The sequence below is a fragment of the Mycteria americana genome, chromosome 6 (assembly GCF_035582795.1).
Source record: "Mycteria americana isolate JAX WOST 10 ecotype Jacksonville Zoo and Gardens chromosome 6, USCA_MyAme_1.0, whole genome shotgun sequence".
Lineage (NCBI taxonomy): Eukaryota > Metazoa > Chordata > Aves > Ciconiiformes > Ciconiidae > Mycteria > Mycteria americana.
Window position 1 is genome coordinate 24099693 of NC_134370.1, and position 14102 is coordinate 24113794.

General features: G+C 43.0%; 1 protein-coding gene across 1 annotated transcript; it reads left to right on the forward strand.

The window, feature by feature from the left end:
• The first annotated feature begins 6908 nt into the window (after positions 1 to 6908).
• EIF3F (eukaryotic translation initiation factor 3 subunit F) lies at positions 6909 to 11938 on the forward strand. Its single transcript, XM_075505082.1, has 8 exons — positions 6909 to 7227; positions 7319 to 7389; positions 7689 to 7768; positions 8881 to 9018; positions 10091 to 10182; positions 10381 to 10517; positions 10657 to 10770; positions 11542 to 11938. Exons 1-8 carry the CDS (start codon positions 6927 to 6929, stop codon positions 11617 to 11619), a joined length of 1011 nt encoding a protein of 336 aa, XP_075361197.1. The 5' UTR covers positions 6909 to 6926; the 3' UTR covers positions 11620 to 11938.
• Positions 11939 to 14102: the final 2164 nt, after the last annotated feature.

A 14102-nucleotide genomic window follows, 5' to 3' on the forward strand; every position in this document is an offset into this window, starting at 1 on the left:
TACAAGTGTTAGAAGTTTTTAATATTTGAAATCTGCCTGCACAAGAACCTTCATACTTATCTGCTATCAGTGACATTACACTTCATTTTGTTTGGATGTCAGTAGGTGTTCAAGGACACAGCACCGCTCTGTTACAAATGCTTTCAAGTCAAGCACAGTAGCAGCAAGTTACCAGACAAAGGGACACTGTGTTAAAGGCTGCCTGCCAGAGATTACTTATTCAAGTTGGTTACACAGAAAGGACAGTAGTGCTGCCACACTTCTGCCCCATACTCCCCAGGAAAAAAAAAGAAAAGCCAGGAGTCATACCTAGGTTTTCTTCAGTTCTCACTGCATGGGGTAGGCAGGAAGAATGTAATATAATATAATGACACAAGGTTTGATCTTGCAAGGTAGAGCACCTAACTGCTTTGCTAGGTCAGTGCAAGCACATTCTATCTTAGTTTTAAGTACGAATAGTACGTAAAATGCCTCTCACTTGAAAGCTGACTCTGAACATGATTTGAGTCAAAAGCAGAAAATAATCACAATCATAGATCATCAAGAAGCAGGAATGTCCTGAGAGGTTGGAGAGTTTGTGCTTTCATCAAAGATCCAAAATACCTTTCATTACTATATATTTCAGTAAAATTTGGGGTTGTACAGCACATCTTAGGATTGCAACTCCATAACATCCATAAGTAAATCTCTCTGTGACATTCTTATGTGAAATGGCACGGAAGAATTAAGGTAGAATTAAGGTAAAATTAACGAATTCCACCTCATTGATTCTACCTTAATTTTATTAACTGAAGAAAGAAACTGGCAGGTCAAATACGTATGATAAATATTGGTGGAAAAAGTAATATGCACAAATTCCCATTTATGCTACTCACTTCAAACCAGGCAGAGTTAAGTCACTAATTAATTAGCATTAAGTGATTACAAAGGATGTGGCTTGTATTCATGACTATCTAATTGCTTTAGTATCAGAGGCAAATAAAATTGCATCTCTTAGCAAGCACCAGTAAATCCAATTAAGCATGAAACTCACGTAAAGGCAATGATTTCAGACCACGGGAAAGAGGGCTGGAACTACCTATCCGGCGCAAGGCAGCGCCTGTACGGGTGCGGGACGGCGTGTGCCTGCCGCCATCTCGCGGAGAGGCGCCCGCTGCAGCCCCGCGGGGACGCGCCCGGGCCGCGGCCTCGGCAGGCGGGCACCGCCATCCATCCGGCCCGCTCGGGTGCACGCCGGCAGCTCAGGGCCTGGCATCCCGAGGGCCGTCACCTTCTGTCAAGGAGGCCTTCGGTGATGTTGGAAGGCCCAGCACAGCAGGCTCTCGGCCTGCAAACGCAGGTGGAAATACGGAGCCAGGAAGAGACTCCCAGGTCCACCCCTGGAGGGCCAGCACAACAGGAGCTTTCACAGAGCACCTGAATGAATTCCCTTTCTTCTGGCTGGCAAGAGAGGCAGTACCTTTTATTAGATCAATTGATCTTGCTGGAAAAAAAGCAGACTGCCTTTCAGGCACATAAACACTCCAGCTCTGACTTCTGGGAGCCGGCACAAGATCTATCATACATTGCCCATAAATCTCGCATGTCAAGAGTTTCACATTTCCCAAACATTCCTATTTCTAGTTATCCAGTTTCTTTTTCCCGCGTGTACCACGTTATTCTTATTTCATCCTTTTATTTCCTTTCTTGCATTTTTCTTATTTTCAAAAGCAAAACCTAACAATAGTACACTTAAGGTAAGATTCTGTTTCTCATGTCCTTCTATCCATGTATCTGTCTGAAGCATTCATGATGATCTGCACAGAGTAAGTGATTTGTCATTAAATGCATAAAATGACAAAAATGCCTCATAGACAATTGGTCCAAAAAGCAGGAGTCTGCTCTAGTAATGTCTGGCAACATCTCTCTTTATGCAAGTGTTTGCAATATGCGCATGTAAGCTGGGGCATCGCTATTAAATATTTCTGATTTTCCTCAACAGATTGTGGTATGGCAGTTGTATTATGCGGCAACGCCTGCACAGGGATTATGCCTTGTAAGCTTTTCCATTAGTATTTAAGCAGCTTTAGCCCTGCTATGGGTGTTTGAGTATCCTGTGGCCAGTACAGAGAATGGGGTAATAGTGGATGCAGGACTACCTTTTTGCACACCTTGATTTAATAATCAAATAATTATATGACCTTGACCTGGCCCTGAAAACAGCTGAAAAACTTTTCCAAAAATCATCTAGCCAAGGGTGTATCCTCACACTATAAATTTCATAAGGGCTTTTATGACTTTAGTCACTGTTTTCTATATACAAATGTGATAACAGATCTTCATGATAAAATACACTATTGCTTTTATATAGAATATTAGGGCTAGCATTTTCAGTCAAACTTCTCTGGGAAAATAGGGTGAACACACAGTTGTACATACTGGGGGAAAGGCATGGTATGAGACAACCGAAGACTCTTTTGGAATATCCTATCAGCATTTGGAATAAAAGCAATTAGCCATTGATACCAACAGTATGCACTGACTTACAAAAAAAAGCACCAAACCCACCCTCTCTCCAGGAAAAGCCTGTTCCAAGTTATTACTGATATATTGCCACTGAAGTCTGAGGGGTTATGGTACTCAGCAACAGAAATCTGCCATTTAGATCAAAATGCCTTTTACCACAGCTTTTAAATGTAGTTCACCTTCTCTCTTTTTTGAAAGATCTCTCACTGGTCATCAGAAGCAATGGAACTGGCACATACAGGAATCATGAACAGCTAAATAAATTGTTTTGGGACATATTTCGACAATTTATTATTTGTTCAGCTATCCTTTTGTTCAGCACGTCTCTCTTTTCCCTTCTTCAATGAGTGAAAAACTGACCATGAAAGGATCTGTTGCCCTAAGTATGGCAACCTGTGTACATTTCTCTCTGTTACTTTTCACTGCAAGTCATTCTGTGAAGTTACTTTTACTTTAGCTTGGATTTCTATATTTCCACATAGTGACTAAAAAGCACATGGCAGTCCCCAATGTGCTATTTTTGAACACCTGATGATAACTTCCATTGCCACTCTAACTGTAGAGAAGGTATATTCTTTTATCAGTGTGGTATGCAATTAACACTACGCCTCATTATTTTTTGGTTGTATTTGGATTTTCTCTCTAACCATTACATCACTAGTCCCACGTGTCAGTGTTATTTCTCTGATAATTAAGGTAGCCCCATAAAACATTACACAAAAGCAGGGAAGGGCTTGAATCCCTCTTGCTAATATGAAGCTGAATCAGCTGACACATTACTCTGGGAATTGGCTGCTGCCAACAACTGTCTGTCATCTACTGGCAATCCCAAATGCACGGGAAGCGGATGAGTATCTAAGACATTCCATTAAGACTAAATAAGGGAACTATTACTTTTTCTAATAGGAAAAAACAAAAAAAACCCAAACAAACAAACAAAAAAAACCCCAAACAAACAAAAAAAACCCCCAAAACCTGCAATCAATCCTGTGACTACATCATATAAAAGTCCTGCTTAGAAGGCAGAAGATATGGATCCTGAAAAACACAGATAACCAGTAGACAACAAAAGTGCTGGTAACTTGACCGTGAGAGAAGGTGAAGGGACAGCTCTGTGAGCACAATGAAGGCTGGCAACACCAGGCTGGGAAATGGAGTTCTGTCCTTTGATCTCAAAATTATTTGGAAAATGAGACCCGATATTCATTTTTTCCTAAATAAGCATGATTATATAAAATAAGCGTTAAGTTCAGTGACAGATTTTTCTCTTGGTAGAAATAACTGAAACTCTACTAACTTCTTAGAATGCACAATAGAAAATTAGTCTTATAATAATGGAATAAAAATGTCAGATTCAATCCCATGAAACTAACCAGATAAAACTACGTCCTGAAATGATGAATCAAATAAAACTATTTTTCCTTAGAGCAAGAGATGATGTTGCTTCCAGTAATACAAACAAGATGAGAAGATAGCTACTGATAAAGAAATTATACATCGTCTATGAAAATGCAGCTGACATGACAGCAAATACAACAACAATGACTCAGTCACACATAAGGACTATAAAGAGAAATCATACAAGAGCAGAGCTAGGAGGTTGATTATATTCACCACCAATACCAGATGCAAGGAAACGAAGGAAGGAAAAATGTAAAATCAGAAGGCCCTGAGTTACCACACTGATCCATGTTCATGTGCAAATGTGTCTTCTGTTTCTCCTCTAGGCAGACAGATTTTACTGTAATGAGGTAGCATCTAAAGATCTTAATCATCTCATTAGATGGACACTAAGTTTTCAACAACAGGCACCATTAATATCTGCCACTGGTAACTACCCTCCTTTAAAAGTAAACTGATACTTTGTGAAACAATATTAATTATGAAGGTCTCTTTTTCAGTAGTCATTCAGCAAGGAAAAACCAGTTTTGTAGCTTGGACACATCTGCGCCAAGCACTATCACACGACTGATTTTTCTTATCATTAGATTTATACAATCTTTGTATTAAGTGGGCTCTGTGTGAACCAACCACTGATTTTTGACTTTTGAGATACAGGCTATCCATCTTTACTCACTACATACGCTCTCTGGCATTCTGTCCAGCAGCTTGACATCAACATATTAAAAGAAGGTTATCACAGTTGCCAGTTTTGAAGCACAACTGCGGCTCCATATTAAGCTGCTCAATTTTTAAGGTGGCAACATAAAAGTATAATGGGCAGGTCTCAAAGAGCCTTGCTTGCTTCACCTGAATCTGCAGCTGACTGTCAAATTAAGCACCAAGGATAGTTTGATGCAAACAAGAACGAGATCAAACTGCTGCTCTCTAACAAGAATGCCTCACACATTAGACTTCTCAATGACACATCAAAGCTCCAGGAACAGAAACATTTTAAAGCTTTATGCAATTTGACCCAGGCACACCTACAAGAAATGCAGGCTGCACTGTAAATGCCTAAGAATAGGAGATCCAGTTTTTACTGGTACACAGACTAGGAAGTGCTTTTATGAAGAGATAAAATCTGTTTGCATTCCCATGCATTAGCTCTCCTTTGTAGCTTTGACAAGTGTTCCCCATTTATGTAAAAGAAGCAAATTGCTACCACATGGGCAGAATGTATTATCTTTTACAGAGCTGCTCCTTTTATACTCAGGAGCCTGTCTTCAATGACCGACTCGAAGCTGCTCATCAACTGATGATGTTCACCCCTCAGCTAATGAAGCAGAGAAAACTCCAAAAGCCACCAGTCATGATAAAATTGATTTTTATGTTAAAATGAGTTTACCTGGTAACCCAAATATGGGAAAGAGTGTGTTAGGAGCCCAAAGTGGATCTATAAAAGAGTAAAGATGATTGCACCTGAGGTAGTAACTACCACTCCACTTTTCTCTCTGCTACACCTCGGAAACAACTACCTGGAAATGTTCTCAGTTATTCAAACAGCCACCTGATAGACAAAGTGGTGGCAGAGAACTGATGCAGTTTTTGACTGGCATAGTTTCACTGGACGCAGCATTTTATCAGGAGGTGAGACTTCTGGATTGTGTTTATATATGTATATGCACACACATACAAACAGTTTGTGGGAAAAGAACAGCTTGAGACAAAAAAAACCCCAAACATTTAAATGATACCTGAAGTTCTCCCTTAAAGTTTGTCAAACTAATATTAAAAACTGTGATAAAAGGTTTTGAACTAAGAGACTTAGAGGTAAATCTGTTACTATGTTGCTACAACTTAACAGGTAACAGCTGCAAGCATATGGCCAAGAATGGGAAAAGGAAACTCTGAGGAAATCCAGTCTCCTTACAGTTATCAAAAGCATACATGCTTCATTTTACAACCATACCTGCCCCATCCACGCAGGTTTGTTGCTTGAGGGTGAACACATGGGGCCCTAAAAGTAATAGGCAAATTATATCCAAGAAGTCAATTTCTTGGGTAACCATTAAACCTTGGATAGAGATAACCAGCATTTGCTCTCTATATGATACCTGGCAACCACTTGCTCTTCTGTACCTCATTGGCAACAAAGACCTGGAAAACAGGGCTAACAGCACCTCTCTGCCTCATAGGGCCAATACCCCAAGGGCTGCATAGCCATCACGTACAGCACTGCTGGATAGTCTTCTTCACTATGGTGGCAGCTTGGTGCCATGCCTGCAGGCTGCTGTGTTTACCACATCACCATACAGCTGTAGGGCAGTAGGAGAAGCGCTGCTGCCTCTACCCTTACTGCAACCAGGGTGAGGCAGCCCTGCCGCTGTGACCAGGACCACACCACCACCGCCCAAACACCTCAGTTAGCAGCAACACAGGCCTGAAGCACGACCAGGAACGTGCCAGAGAAACACAGGCAGCTGAGGCAGGCCCAGAGGTACAGCAACACCCCTGAGGCCACTGAGGTGGCGGGACTTGGAAGGCCCCAGGGAGCTCTGGGACACCCGGCCCTGCTCAGCCTACCTCCAAGCAGAGCCCTCGGCCCCCCGCCGCCAGGCCGGCCAGGCGAGTGCTCAGCACTGCATAGACACCGATAAACCCTGCCTCCACCTAGCAACGAGCGGGGTGAACAACAGCGCCACAGCCAATAAATAGACCCTCCCGCCCTGTCAGGGAGAAGGTATGGGCGGTGCCAGCCAATGAGAGAGCAGATAGGCACGGAGGCGGGGGGATGCGAGAACCCAATCGGAAAACTTTCCGGACCCGAGAGGGTGGGAACAAGAGTAAGTTCAGTCACAGACGGTGTCCTCTTCCTCCAATCAGAGCGTCTTCCCTCATCGCTCTCCCCAGATTGGTTAACAGATGGCAGGAGGGCCTTAGCACACTCATTTCCCCAATAGGGAGGCAGCACTGCGTGACAGGCGTTCAGATCAGCCAATTATTGCCGCCGCTGGCCCCCCACCTCTCTCTCTGGCAAAATGGCTGCGACAGCTCCCACTCCGGCTCCGGCTCCGGCTCCGGCTCCTCCCGCGGCCGCCCCGGCGCAGAGCCCGACGGCGGCGCCCGCCACACCGGCGGGAAACGCTCCCCCCACCGCCGCGCCGCCCCCGCCCGCCACCCCGGCACCGCCGCCGCCGGCCGCGCCACTGTCGGCCGCGCTCTCAGGCCCCTTCCCCGGCGGCCGCGTGGTGCGGCTGCACCCGGTCGTGCTCGCCTCCATCGTGGACAGCTTCGAGAGGCGCAACGAGGGCGCGGCGCGGGTCATCGGGACGCTGCTGGGTAAGAGCCGCCTCCCCGCCCCGCCGCCAGCCTGGGGGTGGGCAGCCCGCCGCCCCCCCGGCGCCCCCCTAACCGCGCTGCCCTCCCGCAGGGACCGTGGACAAGCACTCGGTGGAGGTCACCAACTGCTTCTCCGTCCCTCACAACGAGTCCGAGGATGAGGTACGGAGCGCGGGACGGCCTGCCGACTCCCGGAGGCGGCGGGCGGACGGGCGGAGCGGGGCCGGCGTGGCGGTCCCGCCTCGCGGGGGGCTCCGCGCCCGCTCCGGCCAAGGCCGCCCGGGCTGTGTCGCAGAGCGGGCCACGGGTCTCTCGGCGGGGCGGCGACTGCCGAGGGGTGCGGCCCCCGTGCTTCCCTGCGCTCCTTCTGATGGTGGCGTTAGGGCTCGTACCTGTGTTGTCCTCCGCTAAGGGTTAATCAGCCCTGTAACCAGCTGCCTTGGTCCTGTCCCGTTTCTCAGGTGGCAGTCGATATGGAATTTGCCAAAAACATGTATGAGTTGCACAAGAAAGTGTCTCCTAGCGAGATCATCTTGGGCTGGTAAGTTCTCCTTCTGCAAGAACATGAAGCACTTGTGTTGGTCCCTTAAACTACTTGAACTACATAATTTTCCTTGTCACAGGTTGAGAAGCAGAAACACTAATGCTTGTGACAGTAAGATCTGGCAACTCTTGTTATAGAGTCAGTTGTAAAGCTGCTGCACTTCATAAATAGGAAGAGACAGTGTTGGAGACTTACAGGGTTTGTTTTTGTTTATATCTAGAAAAGGTGTATCACAGAGAAGTGAAGAGAATACTTGCATGGATTTGTTAGAAGAACTTAGCCACCTGTAATACAACCTGCACCACAGCAGACAACTGGTTAGAAAGAAAGGAGAATACAAAAGAGTAGTCCAAATAGTCCAAATACCAAAGGCCTCAGGAGGAATCAGTGATATGAGCTTGAGCATGCAGAAATTCTCTGCTGAGAAAAGGTGGAAGTACTTGTGTGTGGGATGCCAAGCAATATCAGTAGGGTGTTACGGGAACAGGGTCTGTGTCTGAGTGTGTGGATAGGTAGCTTTATTAGTCTTTTCATGCTTCTCTTATCCTAAAAAATAGCTTAGTTCTGTTCCTGTGGAGCAAACTTCCTCAACAGCCTTCTAATGGCACAGCAAAGTGCAGTTCTAATGACAGCAGTTTTCCTGTGTATGTGAGAAGCTAATTGCAGAGCAGCTAAAGGAGCTAGATCAACAAGTTCTACCTCCTGCACACAGGTGTTTGATTTGTGGAAGATCTGCTTGGTTGGTCTGATTTCATTTGGCATGCTTTGACTTACATAGAAATAAAGAGCTGGTCCAGAGCATAGTGACAGATAACTGCATCTTGGGTGTCTGATTCCAACTGTACCGACTCTTCATGGCTGGTACTACAACACTGGCCCTGTGCATGTTTCAGGCACGTGTATGCTCAGCCTGTGACTCCTACAATTCTAGGGCAGCTGGCCATAAAGCTGCAAATTCCCTAGTTAAAACACTTGTATTTAGTATGCTTCTGCAGCTAAATGTTTGGAAATCAGTGTTTTAGGATACAAACCTGTTAAATACCAACAATACCAAACACTAGGCACTTGAATGTTGGAAGAATGGCTGCTCAACATGTGCTCTTTTGAAGGTATGCAACAGGTCATGACATCACGGAACACTCTGTCCTGATCCACGAGTATTACAGCCGGGAAGCGCACAATCCAATCCACCTCACTGTGGACACAAGTCTCCAGAATTCACGCATGAGCATTAAAGCCTACGTCAGGTACTCTAGGATACTGCATTTCTGGGAGGGGAGCTATCTGAATTACTGAGAGAGACCGCATCAGGGTAACAAGAAATGTAGTGGGCTGCAGTGTCCCATTTTGGACAATATTGTGCAGTAGCTAAAACACATCATGGCTTACTTCCCATTGGAATGTCTTGACCATCATATGTAAGTTGAAAGACCTAACCTTTCATAAGCTGGTAACTTTTTGGGGTGGGGAATTGTGACTTAATTAACTTCAACAGTGTTCTGAACATGTTTGTGATGTTTCACAGGATTCACATAGCTAGCCTTAATATCACTAATGTCCATCTCACTGTGTGAATGCGAGCCTGTAGTCACTGGGCTTTGTTGCTTGGCAGTTTATTTATACAAGTTGGAAGATTAGTGCAGTTCAAACATAATTGAAACAGCATATTCTTGATTAAATATTGAGAAATGAAATGATTCCACCTCACTGTTCTTCCCAGTACTGGCTGAAGAGCTCTCCTCTTTAAGGATAAAAGCCTAGCCTTTCTTTGTAGCAGAAGTCTACTGCTTCTTGACTGTGCATCTTCAAAGAGGAAGCTGTTCCATGACATCTTACTTTTTTAAAGCATAAATGAACTTCAAATACTTAAAATAATAGGAATAATACTTCAAATAATAGGAATAATAAAGGTGTTGAGAGTGCTTTGTACTTGAATTTTTGTCATACTTATGTTTGTTCCTTAAGTGATTTCTCTCTCAAAGAGCATGGAGTATTTCAGGACAGACAAATACCTGCTCTATAAGCAAGAAGGAACTGTGGCTAAGAAGATAGTACTTAGCTCTTCATGCTTTCATGCTGACAAACATCAGACCAGCTAGGAATATTCTTGGATGAAAATGAGGAATTGATAGTATGCTAGGACTGATTTCCTGTCCTCAGTTATTCATGGTCTTAATATTGCTGATTTTGGTGAGAATGAGTAACCTACTCATGTTCACACTTCAGTGCTAACAGAGATCATTGAGATGGAAATCTCTTACTTCCTCCCTTAAATATGTCCATGCTGAAAATGTTTTGTTTTGGTTTTTTTTTTCCTAGTGCCCCAATGGGAGTCCCTGGTAAAACTATGGGTGTGATGTTCACACCTCTAACAGTGAAATATGTTTATTATGATACAGAGCGGATAGGAGGTAAATGTTTTCTTCCTATTTTGGTTATAACCATTGTTGTGACACTGTTTAAATGCTTTTTTTACCCTGGTAAAATTGCCATTCTACTGGGAATTAGACTGTCTTGCTGAAGCTGTTGTAAAAATCTTCAAAAAGTTAAGGATTTAAGCTGTTTTGTGTGGCAGTCAGTTTTTTCACTGATCCTCCTTTTGCTTTCAGTGGATCTTATAATGAAGACTTGTTTTAGCCCTAATCGAGTGATTGGCTTATCCAGTGACTTACAGCAGGTGGGGTCAGCATCCGCCAGGATTCAGGATACCCTGACCATGGTGCTGCAGTATGCAGAGGATGTATTGGTAAGGCCAGCTTTTTTTGAGTCAGCAGATAAGTTTGATGTAAGCTTGTGCATCTTGTTTTTCTTTTTATATATTCTCTTTCTGGGCCATAAAATTACTGAGTTTTACTCACTTTGAAGTGTATGTTTCTTATGCTTAGTCTGGCAAAGTGGCTGCTGACAACACCGTCGGGCGATTCCTGATGGATCTTATTAACCAGGTGCCAAAGATTCCACCAGAGGACTTTGAGACAATGTTGAACAGCAATATCAATGTAAGTTCATAATCTAATAATTTTTTCAGTGTATTGCCAGCAATTTTGAAAATGTCATACACAAATTTATCTGTGATCAAAAGAATCTGTCTTTTCATACAAACATGCTAATAGAAAATACAGCCCTTTCTTGTCAGTAACTTGATGTTTTAAGAGCTGAAGGTGGATAAAGGAGCTCACCATAATAATCTTGCAAGCAACTGCAAATGAGAGAATAAGTTTTAAAGTACTTAGGAATTATGCAAGTAAGATAAAAGTCAGCACCAATTCATCTTCTAGAGTGATTGGACAATATGAATTATCGAGCTTAAAGCAGTATGGATTCCAAGGATAACTGGGGACTTGCCAGCTTCCTTTGCCTGAGCTGAAGTTCTGTCTCCTTATGTAACACTTAGGACATGAACAAGGTTTTAGTGCGCTACTTTATTTCTGTAACAGACTTTTAGAAAGCAAAAGCTAAGCTTCTGAATGTGTTGTTCACCCACAGTCTGCAAGACCAGAACTAATTTTTAATTTTGCTTATACCCTTTGACTTGCCTGGTTAACATGGGTGAACTCAGAGTTAAAATTTCACAAGCAGTGTTTCATATTCTGGAAATACCAAAGCCTTCTTCCTGTGAGGGAAGCATTCCTCAGGGTAGGACTTTCAGGACTAACAATATTTCTAGTAGCTGATTGTAAACTGCTTTACAGGTGTTAAAAATTCAACTCCCTAATAGGCTACCATCTTTGTTAATATTTCTGATCACTGTTTTTTCTTTCCCCCCTCAGGACCTACTGATGGTAACCTACTTGGCAAACCTCACACAGTCTCAGATTGCTCTCAATGAAAAACTTCTGAGTTTATAAAGAAATTTCTGCCACCCTACACTTCAAAGAGCCTGAAGAGTGTGCAGATAGATACACTTTTCTGTGGTGGTGTTATAAATTTCCTTGGACCGTAATTTAATCACCTAGATGACTTGGTTTACATCTTTATTTCCATTGCCCTGAAAAATCCCTAACATGGTTTAGTAAATGAATGGGAACAGCTGCAGTTTAGTTGAGCCCAATATTTTAAAATGGAATATGTGAATCTTTTGTCTCCTGGGTTTATATACTTGTATAACAAAATGCAGCTTTATTGTAAGAATGTATTTGAAATAAAAGTTCCATTGCAATGGCAAAATGGCTTCTGTTCAGAAAAAACTGTTCTCATTTATTGTATAATAAATCCTCGTTTGAGAGAAAGGGAGGATAGCATTGCATCAGGAAAGAAAACTAGAGTGGATGCAAGTCAACTCCAATTCTGCGGCCTTCTTTGCAGGTTTTTTTGTCAACTGTTAGAACACGCTGGAAGCGTGGCTTCTTGTGTTGCACATAATATGTTTTTCCATGGAGGACTTTTATGGTCACTGGTTTATTAGTGGTGCTGTGTATATGCCCTTCTTCAGCAGGGTACTGCCAGAGTATGACACAGTGAATTCACTTTACATTATGGTATTTCTATGCATATGTGATCCTTTGGGAAAGGAAATCGAGGTCAATAGTATTAGCCCCTCATAAAGTGAGGGTTCAGAGAATTAAACTAGCAACTGAGTTTATCGTTAAAAGGGCTTGAAAAGCATTTGTGGCTGAACAAGTGTGCCTAACTGGACTTGCCATCTGTGCAAAAGAAGAAAAGCACAGCAAAACTACACTTCATGAAGTTTTGAGGTTAAAATTTGGGTGTCATCAAATAGGAATTTTCTGTTTCATGACCCTGTACTGATGCTAAAATTATGGGAACAGAAACTTCCCATTTTCTCCCTAAATGAGGTCTAGCTGAAAGCAAGCCAATACCAATCTGAGCTGTAGCTTTTTAGTCTTGGCTTTAGAAGTCTGTTCAGCTGTACTGAGGAGGTTTTGCCTAATAGAGTTAAAGTGTCCCTCTTCTACAACATAACTGTTTCCACCTAATTACTAATGACTATTTCTGATGCCTCACATCTGGTTTGATTAATGAATTTGAAATGTTAGAGAAGCCTGCAAAGCCAGTGCTCCCCAAAATAATTTTTGTGCTAATTTGCCAGATAAATACAAGAATGGGACTCGGGTTACAAATCTGAGAGCCTGTACAGGTTGTTCCAATCTGGAGAATTCCCCACTCAATGCTAAATTCTAAGTTCTAATTGCAAGGACAAGGTACATGAAAATGGATGCTATAGCAAAGATTCTAATCTCTTTGAAAATGTTATTCATGAGCATTAAACAAATATTAGAACTCAGCTCTTGTTTTTTCTTAGTCTGAATAAAAATGTTTTGTGTTCCCTCTCTTCTTTAAACTTAATATTCATAACCAGCCATTTAACTATTTCACAGATTTTCAGGTCAAGGTGTTTTTTAAAGTAAGCCTTGAAATAGGTGGAGGAAAAGAGCAAGCAGCAAACCTGGGTAAGTCTCTCAGTTACTGCAAAAAAGTTGCAGGGGGAAAAAGCATAATATTCTTTCCCTGACCTCTTCAGTAAACTCTTGTCATTCCCTGTTAGGAAAACTGATAAAATGTAAGAAAGATTTTAAATGCTCTACAAGTTGAATAGCTATGCTATTTAAGAAGCTGCTATACATAAAATTCAAAGTTCTGAGAGGAAAGATCAATTTGTGATCATTGATATAGAAACGGTATTGTGGAATTTGCCAGTCTTTACAAGTACCTGAAGACTAATGATTAGTATGTCATAAAGGACTGAGGTTATGTCTTCCTAGGTAGAAAGATTCACTGCAAAGTAGAGGTGTCAGAAGAGCTCACAATCCATAGATTCCGTTGTATGCCAGACAGCACAGTGACAAGTGCTTGGAATTGGAGTAGGAAAAAAATAGCTGCCCTTTTAAAAACTCTGCATCTGATCCCATCCATTCTGTCCCTTTTTACTGGGTGAACAGCACATTGTGAACCTGTCGTGGTTTAGCCCCAGCCGGCAACTAAGCACCACGCAGCCGCTCGCTCACTCCCCCTCGGTGGGATGGGGGAGAGAATCGGAAGAGCAAAAGTAAGAAAACTTGAGGGTTGAGATAAAAACAGTTTAATAGGGAAAGCAAAAGCCGCGCACGCAAGCAAAGCAAAGCAAGGAATTCATTCACTACTTCCCACGGGCAGGCAGGTGTTCAGCCATCTCCAGGAAAGCAGGGCTCCATCACGCGTAATGGTTACTTGGGAAGACAAACGCCATCACTCCAAACGTCCCCCCTTCCTTCTTCTTCCCCAGCTTTATATACTGAGCATGACGTCATGTGGTATGGAATAGCCCTTTGGTCAGTTTGGATCAACTATCCTGGCTGTGTCCCCTCCCATCTTCTTCTGCACCTGGCAGAGC